The 9,725-nt window shown below is 59.8% G+C and overlaps 1 protein-coding gene across 2 annotated transcripts; it reads right to left on the bottom strand.

Annotated features, from left to right (window-relative positions):
- Positions 1 to 221: 221 nt before the first annotated feature.
- Positions 222 to 9,293, bottom strand: RHOD (ras homolog family member D). 2 transcript variants are annotated; one of them, XM_054570557.1, is made up of 5 exons: positions 9,097 to 9,293; positions 4,433 to 4,520; positions 3,538 to 3,647; positions 1,430 to 1,539; positions 222 to 866 (listed from the first exon to the last, which is right to left on the bottom strand). In XM_054570557.1, exons 1-5 carry the CDS (start codon positions 9,226 to 9,228, stop codon positions 704 to 706), a joined length of 603 nt encoding a protein of 200 aa, XP_054426532.1. In that variant the 5' UTR covers positions 9,229 to 9,293; the 3' UTR covers positions 222 to 703. The 2 variants fall into 2 exon arrangements, with proteins under 2 accessions (XP_054426532.1, XP_054426531.1); XM_054570556.1 differs by having other exon boundaries at positions 224 to 866; positions 1,405 to 1,539.
- Positions 9,294 to 9,725: the final 432 nt, after the last annotated feature.

Raw genomic sequence — 9,725 nt, forward strand, 5'->3', positions numbered from 1 at the left:
TGGGGTGGGCTCTTATCCTACCCAGAGCATGTGTGTAAAGGTATTTCGAAACAAGAAGTGTGGTAGCCCTGACAGGGTAGCTCAGTTGGTTAGAGCATTGTTAGATAGTCAAGATTGCGGGTTCGATCCCCAGTCAGGGCACATACAAGAACCAAACAACGAATGCATAAATAAGTAGAACAACAAATCAATGTTTGTCTCGGATCAGTAAATAAAAATTTAAAAAAAAGAGACGTGCCACAATTAATTGGCGATGCCATTTTAGTTGTTACAGTTAATACTGGGAAGGGCGGGGTGGAGGGAGAAGGGGCCATGTGTGAGTTCTGGCCGCGGTGAGTGGGAGCGGGTGGGTCCTAGGACCGCCAGGTGCATCCTGAAGATGCAGCTCCAAGAACAGCCGCGAGGTGGCGCCAGGTTGCGCGGCCACGAGCTTGGGGTGTTAAGTGATACAGGGGACTCCAGGACTAGCCCTCCACAGGGCTGATGGACCCCGGGACCCCCTTCCTCAGGCCTCAGGGGGGTTTCTCTTCAGTCCAGGGACCTCAGCCCCAGGGTCCGGGGACCAACCTCTGTGGTGACCACCTGTTCGAGGGGCAATTCGGTCACATTCTGGGAACTGGGTCCAAGTGGGCAATAGGTCACTGCCCAGCTCCATGCGGAGCTGCTGGGGCTGTCTGGGCTGGGAGTGCCCCACGCCCTCAGGTCACCACGCAGAAGCTCCGGGTAATCCGCCGCCAGAAGTTGCGACTGCGGCTGCTGAGGGCCACCTCGGCCGCCTCCTGGAAGACGGCGTGGACGTTTTCTTGGAGCCGTGCCGAGCACTCGAGGTAGGCCACTGCACCCACGGACCTGGCCATCTCCTGGCCCTAACAGGGAGGGTGGACCGGCAGCTGTGAGTAGGGGCTGCTGGGGCACGTCACGCCCAGCCTCCCCGCAGCCCTTTCGGCCACCAGCTTCGGGAGTCTCCAGCACGGAAGCGGAAGGCGACTTTTTCTAGGGTACCCATAGCTCCCGCCCCCTTGCTTGACCAAGCGCTCCCGAGGCCTCACTGGGTTTCCTGCCTCAGTTCTGGGCTGGGCCTCTCCTCTTGGGGTACCAACTAGCTTCCCAGGTGTGCTGCAGAGAGGGACCTGCAGACTGATGAGCTGAGGGCCTCAGCTTCCCCACCTGAGACGTGGGTGTGTAGGACTATGATGTGTACATCACTGGTTCTCTTTTTCACAGGCAGAACCTTCCAGAGTATTATAGGAACCGTCTCTGATCCACAGCTGCCTGCAAGGCGACCCCTACCCTGCCCCACACCCTGAATGTGCTGGGCGCCTGGCGCTGCCCTGAGGCTGTGCCGGTCCATGTATCCCAGCGGTTCCCTCTCCCAGCACCCTCCCCCTGGGCTGGGTTTCCTACCCTGTGGTAGGTCACGGGCTCCAACCTATTTTTCCGTAGCTTCTTCACCAGGGACCTGTCCTTGCGCAGGTCAGTCTTGCAGCCCACAACAATGATGGGCACCTCCTTGCAGAAGTGATTCACCTCTGGGTACCACTGCACGGAAGGGGAGGGGTGAGTCAGCTGCCAGAAGGGCTGCGCTCTCTGCAGAGGGGAGAACGAGCCTTCCTCCTGCTGCCCAGGCAGCTGAGCACCAGCACAGCCAGCAGCCAGCAGCCAGCATTTGTTCAGGGGAGGCCCATTCGGGGCCAGGCTCTGAGACTTTACACCTGCGAACCCTTTAACCCCTCACGTCCCTGTGAAGCAACTTCCATATCAACCCCATTGTACACGTGTGGTAGCTGAGGCCCAGAGAGACTATGTAACTTGGCTTGGTCCCGCGACTGGAAGTGGCAGCATTTGATGTCAGTGCCCTGCTTCCCGCAAGGTGAGAGTTCCCAGGCCTGCCTCCCTGGCTGGGTAAAACGTGTAAGCGAAGAAGTGATCCTGTAAAGGCAAAGCGGCTTACGAAGTGCTTGCAGCAGCTGTTTGCCTGTGGGAGGGAGCACCCTCAGCTTGAGTCAGCTGCTCTTTGGAATGTGAGGCTCCAGGTTATTTCAGCCTGGACTACAACCCAGGAGCCTGGAATCCAGAGACAAGGCTTTATTTGTCCGGGAGTGCACGCCTGCTCTGTTTGTCCGTTCACGAAAACCTGGCATCAAACCGGCTAGCTCCTGGAGCCACGTGGGGCCGGAGTGGGGTCCTGCGCAGGTTCCCCACACCCTAGCCCTCTACAGGGGTCTCCTCCATGACTCTACCTTGCTAAATCCAAAGCGAGTCCTCAGCCCTCATCCTGCCTGAGCCCTGACCCGGGGATTGTTGCGCCCTCCTGAGACCCGGTCTGCACTCCACCCCAGGACCCCACTCTCCTGGTTCTTTCTGGGCCTTACCAGCACCCCTACCCCTGAGCTGTGGGCTTGCCTCTCCTCTAGCTGCTCTTGCCCTTCAGGCAACCTCCAGGTGACTGCCCCAAGTCCAGGGCTCTTCCACACCAGCAGCGCCTGAATGGATCGGCCAGGCCCAGTCTTCTCCGGGGAACAGTAGACTCAGGCTCCCACCTGCCTACCTGTCACTTGCACTGGAACATCCAACAGGTCCCTGCCTCCCTCACCCCCAGCCGCCCCCCAGCTTGCTCCTTCTCATCTTGGGAAATGGCAAGTCCTCCTTCCAGTTACTCTGGTCAAAATGTCTCTCTCCCACCCACGGCCAAACCACCTGCAAATCCTGATGGCTTCGCCTCTCAAACAGATTCAGTATCTGCCCATCTCTTACCACCCCCTCGCCTAGAACCCCGGTCCCAGCCACCACCATCTCGCCCGGTCCTCAGTGCCTAGAATAGCGCCTGGCACATAGATGCGCTCAGTCAATACTTCTGAATGACTGCATGGAGAGAATGCTTGGGTTCAAATCCCCGTGTTACCACTTCAATAGATGTGCTTCTTGGAGCAAGTGATCCCACCTGGGGGTAGTAATAGTATCTGTTCCCTAATGTTGTAAAGGAGTTAGCTGAGTAAGTATATGAGTGCCCAGAATAGTGGCTGGCATGAGGTGAGTTCTCATGCTGCCCGCATCGGTGTGTCGTTATTACTGATGCTCCAAGGAACCCTGGAGCGCTGCTCACTCAGAGGCCCTGACACCTGTACTTCTGGAAGCCCTGGTATAACTGTGGAGCATCCTGAGGGCTGCTGGGAGGCAATGGTCACAAAGACGAGGCTGGAAGCTGCTGGAAGCTGACGGTTCATGTGACCTTGGTCAAGCCCAGGCGGGGGAGATTCCGGGGCCTCTGGGTCACCCCGCATTCTCAGGTGGGGTCACAGTAAAAGAACCACAGTGTTCTTAATCTGCAGTAGCAAACAGATGAGTAGCACTGGACTATGGGTCAGGGGACAGGCCCTCCCACCAAATCCCTACAGCACCCCCAGCAAGTTGCTGCCAAAGGCACCGGCCTTGATGTCACCCAGGGCCTGCTGAGCCCTGACAGTCCACTGGGTTGAGTGGGGGTGGAGCAGGGTGGCCTGGCTGTGGGGGCTGTGCCTCGCCCCCCCAAGTACCTACCCGGTTAAAGATGTTGTCAAAGCTGTGTGGGTTGGTGACATCGAAGCAGAGGAGCAGGACGCTGGCGTCAGGGTAGAACAGGGGTCGCAGGCGATCATAATCAACTTGTCCTGGTAGAACGGGCATGGTCACCCTCTCCAGATCCACTGTCAGCCCCACCCCAAAATCAAGCCAGGGATCCCACCAGGCTGTGTGCATGTGTGTGTCTGGATCAGGGTCATAGATTGCCATTTCACGTGAATGTCCCCCTCGGGGCAGCGTTCCCCTGGCCTGCCGGCAGGATATGCCGGTCCTGGCCTGGGCGAGGCCATTTGCTGGGGTATCCCTGTTTTGAAAGGTTGGGGCAAGGTGGAGGCCCAGCCTGGAGGGGTCGAGGCCGTCACTCAGGGCCTGCTTTGCCCTGGGCTTGGGGATGGGGAGGGGAGGGGAGAGAAGCAGGTGGGACCCCAGCAAAGACATCTTTGCCTACGCAAGGTCAGGAGGCTGCTAGGACTCTCTGAGGGTAGCTTGAGATCTGATGTAAATTTGACGTTGAAAACCTTCTGTGGGCAAGGTCAGGAGGCTGGAGAGCAGACGTCAAGGTCAGGCAGATCTTACAGAAGCTAAAGCCAGGGTGAAATGCTGAGTCCAGGAACCGTCCACCCCTTGAGAGCAAAGAGCTCTGGCTGCCCCATTGTCTCCAGGACACGTCAGGCTGCCCTGGGGTCGGGGCAACGGCGGACCCAGGCTCAAAAGCAAGGAGGGTCTGGTTCCCGGGAGGGCCCTAGTCCTGGCCCACACATGTCCCTTGGAGATTGGTCAGCCTCCCCTATTCAGAAGGTAGGAGCGCGGCTTGGTTCCCGGCACCTGGGGCCCCTCTTTCCACCCTGTACCTCCCCCAGTCCTGCACACCCACCTGCTGTGTCCCAGATTTGGAGGTGCACAGGCTTGCCCTTCATTTGCAGATTAACAGTGAGCCGCTCAAACACCGTGGGGGTGTAGCTCTGAGGAAGAAGGGGGTGAGGAGAGGCGGTGAGGGCAACTTCTGAGAGCGGGCAGGCCGGTGCCCAGGCCAGGGCCCAGCGATGCCCACGGGCCCGCCCTTGGTGGGAGCTGGCAGAGTGTGGTTGTTTCTGGAAGTGGTCTGGTGGGTTGAGGCCTGGAGCTACCACTTCCCAGCTGTGTGCCAGCAAGGCGCCGGCCCCTGCTCCTCCAATGTCAGGGGGAGTATCAGAGGCACCCACCACAGCGCGCTGCCGTGGGCCTTCACTGAAATGCTCCATGCAGAGCCTTTAGCCCAGGGCCCAGCACAAAATAAACATTCCACACATGCCGGCCACTGTTATTTTTATCTTTGTCCCCTTGGACGGGGGACTGTCCCATTTCTGAGCCTTCCTTCATGCTATCCCCTCCTCCTGGAATGACATTAACCTACATTTGTGTATTCGTTCATTCATTCATATGTTCGGTCATAGTACCTTCTCTGAGTCCAGTTCTGGACCCTGGGAGCAAGAAATGAACAAGACTCAGTGCCTGCCTGAGGAGCATGTTCTGAGTGTCTCTTCTTTGCCTTTCCACCTCTCATAGTCCAACTGAGACCCCTGCCCAATGCCACCTCCTCCAGGATCCCCTCCCACGGCCCCTGTGGATTCTGCCTCTCTTATTTGCCCGGTCTGGGCGCAAGAGAAGGCCAAATGGGCCAGATTCCCCTCGGCCCCCAGCCTGGAGCTTGCTTCCTCTCCGTAAAAGAGGGGTGAATGGAAAGATGACGGGTTTTGTACACAGGAATCAAGGGAGAGCTTTTACAGCCCTGACTGGTGGGGCTCAGTGGACTGAGCACCAGCCTGCGAACCAAAGGGCTGCCGGTTCGATTCCCAGTCAGGGCACAGGCCTGGGTTGTGGGCCAGGTCCCCAGTAGGGGGTGCGGAAGAGGCAACCACACATTGCTGTTTCTCCCCGTCTTTCTCCCTCCCTTCCCCTCTCTTTTAAATAAAATCTTTAAAAAAAAAAAGATGTGGGGGAGGATCCTTTACAGATAAGGTTTGAGCAACAGGTGAGGAGGTTTTCAAAACTGCCACACAAGCCCTCTGCCCAGCGGGGCACGCTGGACCACTGCAGCTGGGTCCCTAGGCCTCGCTCCCTTGCTCAGGGGGCTGGTCAGCAGGGCGACAGCCCCGGAGACCCAGTCCTCCCCGCCGCCCATGCTGTGCGGGGCCTGCCTGTGGCCAGGCCGCAGAGTCAGGCCCTGGCCTCTGGGAGGGGCAGCCCCCTATCTCTGGGCCGGGGAAGGTGGAGCCTTCCGGGGCACTTGGGTAGCTGCATGGGCAAGGTGGGGCGAAAGGAGGGTCCCAGAGCAGGCGGCTGGGGCAGATGGAGACATGAAGATGACCCTGGGGTAGCGGTTCGACCCGTCCTGGACTCTTGTCACCTTTTACCCTCTCTAGGAATAGGAAGAGAAAAGCTCCCGCACGCGTCCCCTTGCCCCTCTGCCTGGCAGGGGACAGTGTGACACGGTGCCGAGGAGCACTGCTCTGGAATCAGATGCACCCAGCTTAAGACTGGCTGTGGCACTCACCGGCTGTGTGACCTTAGGCCAGTTTCGTCCCTGGTTAAAGGAGAACAGCGTCACCTCACAGTGTGACGGGAAGGCTGGCTGGCAGGTAAGGCCCTGCATCAGTGTCTGCCACTTAGACAGCTGCTTGCCAGCCTCTGTCCATCCCTCCGGCACGTGCCCCTACCCCCACCAGCCTGTAATGGGAGGGCACCGACGCCCGCTGAGCTCCGCCTCGGCCACCCACTCACCCGCAGGGAGGTCCTGTGCAGGGCCCCTCCTGACCTGAGGGGCAGGGCACGTGCCACCCGCTCTTGGGAGACACAAGTCAGTACTTTGCAAATGCCTGTGGAGATGACACTGTTACCCACCTTCTCTAGGGATTTGCTGTGCACAGCCTTTTACCCACATGTGTCTGATCCCTCCAACCTTGGAAAATCAGTCCTATCCCCATTTTCCTGATGAGGATGCTGAGGCCCAGGGAGAGGAAGAAACTTGCTCCGAGGTATCATAACGGTCAGCTGGCTAGAGATGGAGCCAGGTTTTGTCCTCAGCCACCTGCCTCGCCTGAGGTCACCAACTCTAGCCCCTGGTGCCAGGAGTGAGCAGGAAAGGCCCATTCCATGATGTGGGGCTGGGTTGCTCCTCTGGCTTGTAATTATCACAACCTGTCTCCCTACTCTGGAATGTCATCCTGGAGACTTTGTCTACATCTTCTGCTTTGTTCTTTGAACTCCCAGGCAGGGTTACTCTCTGTGCACAGGATCAATAGCACCTAATCCTTATCTGTTGAGCTGTCCTCGCTCAGAAGGGCAGGGCCAGACCTGGGCTAGACCAGGGCAGAGATGACTCAGGCTCGGGTCTGCCCTCATGGGGCTTATAGACGGGCAGACGGATCATCGCGGGATGGGGACATAGCTCAAGAGAGAGGAGTCAGGGGCAGTACACCTTGAGCAGTGCACCCACGGCAGTCCCTGTGTGGACCAGGGCACGCAGCTGGTTCTGGAAGGCAGGGCTGGTACTCCCTGCCCCGTCCCTACCCTGCTGCCCAGAGTCCCTGGGCTTTTGGCCCCCCGGGAGCGGTTGCCGCCTCAAATGTCAGCTGGGAGTGCCCTGCTGCAGGAGCGCTCCTACTCTGCTCCCTCTGCCCTGAACCTGAGGTGGGGGCACTGCCAGACAAAAGTCGCTGAGTTCCCTCCAAGTCCCAGCCTGCTCTCTGCTCTTTGCTGCAGACAGGAGGCCTGGGAGATGGGGCCCCAAGTCTCCTAGCTTCCGGCTCTTTGGTCTTGGAGGGCTGCCGGGAAGAGGCGTTCAGGGGCAGGAGCAGAAGGCTGGGTCCAGCAGGCAGAGCACTGGGGGCGGCAGAGGGCAGGGAGACCTGGGTTCCAGGCCAGCACTGCCACTACTTGTGCCTTGTGCCCCAAAGTGAGACTCTGTCTCTCTGGCCTCAGTTTACCCATCTCTGAAATGAAGGCCTTTCCCACCACTGGACCTTGTGTTCCTTTTAAACGAAGAGGACTCTCTTGTGCCTGGAGGCAGAGGGATTCCTGGGAACTCAGAGTCCCCAAACCGGGAGGAGCCTAGGCAAGGCCAGGTCCATCCCCCAGTTGACAAATGTGCCCTCCCTTCCCTTGGGCAGCTCCAGTGTGTCCTTCAACACACATTTCATCAACCGTGAGATGCCCACCTCCATATTGTAACCTTTGAAATCGGGATGGGTCTCACCTTCAGGGACACTGGTCTCAGAGCCCAGGACACTGGTGGTGAGGCGCGGCCCCTCCCAACCCCTCTCCTGGGACCCGCTGGCCTGGCCCCTCTGTGGTGCTCTCCACCCTGTGCCATAATTGTTGGGTTCCCACGGGCGGCATCTGGGGGCCTGGAAACACATTTCCCACAACTTAAAAAAATGGAACTGGCCAAAGGAGGTGACGTCAGCTCCATAAACCACAAGTCTGCTCGATGCTGCCACAGTGGAAAGAAAGGCCTGACACTGTTACCAGGTTTGGCCTCTCCTGCCTCCACCATCCGACCCCCCAGCGCGGGCACAAGCCCAGGGGTTTGCAGGGCGCTGGGAGAGGCAGGCGGGAGAAGAGACGCCGAGGGCAAACCCACGGCTCCCAGGAGAACTGGGCTGAGAAGGGCACAGCGGGTGGGTTCAGCCCCTGTGCTGGGGCCTGGCAAGTCTACCTGGACAGTCAGTGAGTGTGCTAGTGAAGCACTGATAGTCTATACGCCCAAGCATCAAGGACGTGCCAGGCACCATGCAGGGTCATCTCTCAGCCTTACTTTAATCCTACCTTTCCACCTCTCTGGCTCCCCACAGCCCATGAGGTCGTGTGAGGAAACAGAGGCTCAGAGAGGTTAAGCAAGTCACTGAGGACCACACAGTTCGCGAGGAGTGCCAAGGTGCCAATCAGCTGTCTGACTTGAGTCTGATGCACTCTTACCCTCCAGGGCAGAGCCCGGGGGATGTCCACGGTAGGGGCAGAGCTGTGGGAGATAAGATGTTTCCCAAGAAAGACGTTTGCTGTCTGTAGTGAGTCCTTCCTGTTGCAGGTTCAGCGCAGAACCCCTGACCTGTATTAACAACTCACTCTTCGCAGTGACCCTGGGTGGTGGGCACCGGGCACAGAGAGGGTAAGGAGCGTGCCCAAGGGCACACAGCTGTAAATGGCAAAGTTGTGATTCGAACTCAGAAGCCTGGCTCCAGAGGTCAGCTCCCCTTAGCCATGCAGTGGCACCGAGTGCTCCCTTATAACCTGCTCCCACCAGGTTGCCCTGTGACACCGACACGGCTAGGTGCCGCGCTCCCAGATGACATCCTTGAGGCCCTCACTCCGGATGGCATGGTGAGAACTGCCTTTGAGCAGGGCGCACTCTGCCGGGAGACCCCTCTGGAGGCCAGCGGGGGCACACATCCTCGGCAGCTCCCGCACAGACGGGGCACACCAGGAGTCCCTGTGTGGCCGTGGTCAGGCGGGGATGAGCGCACAGACGTGGGCGCCGTGCCCGAGGGCTCTGGCACTCACCTCGGGGAAGTCCCCATCGGCGAAGACCATCAGCAGCGACGTCTTCCCGCAGCCGCCGTCGCCCACCAGGACCACCTTGACCGACCGCGCGCCCGGTGGCGCCTCCTCATCCGCGGCCTGGGACGCCTTCATCGCGGGGCCGGCCGAGGGGCCGGGCGCGGAGCGGCGTCCGCCCGGGCTGTGGCGAAGGCCGGGCGCGGGGCAGGCCCGGCGGGGCAGGAATGTGGAAGGGGCGGGGCGGCGGGAGGAAGTGCGAGCCGGGCGGGGGGCGGGCGAGCGGCCGCGGAGCTCAGGTGAGAAGGCCGGGCCGGGGACTGCGCGCGCGAGGCGGCGAGGCGTGGGGGCTGGGCGCGGGCCCTTCCCCTCCCGTCCCATTCAGGCATTAAAGAAAAGTTTCTTAAGCACCTACTGTGTGCAGGCGCTGAGACCACAGCCGGGGTGGACCCCGACTCAAGTCTGTCCTCAGGAGGGAATTCTGCGCTGGGGACAGGGGTGGGAGAAAGCTGGTCAGTGACAGTGCGTGTAAGATGTGGACAGGGAAGGAGGAGGCACCTGGCCCACGTTCCCTGGGAGGAAGGTGGGGGTCGGCCACGTTTGCCTGCCAGCCTGGTGGGGAGGGGCGCTGGGTT

This window comes from Pteronotus mesoamericanus, unplaced genomic scaffold (genome assembly GCF_021234165.1).
Source record: "Pteronotus mesoamericanus isolate MK-2021 breed Mesoamerican mustached bat unplaced genomic scaffold, CSHL_Meso_final contig_214, whole genome shotgun sequence".
In the NCBI taxonomy this organism is placed as follows: Eukaryota; Metazoa; Chordata; class Mammalia; order Chiroptera; family Mormoopidae; genus Pteronotus; species Pteronotus mesoamericanus.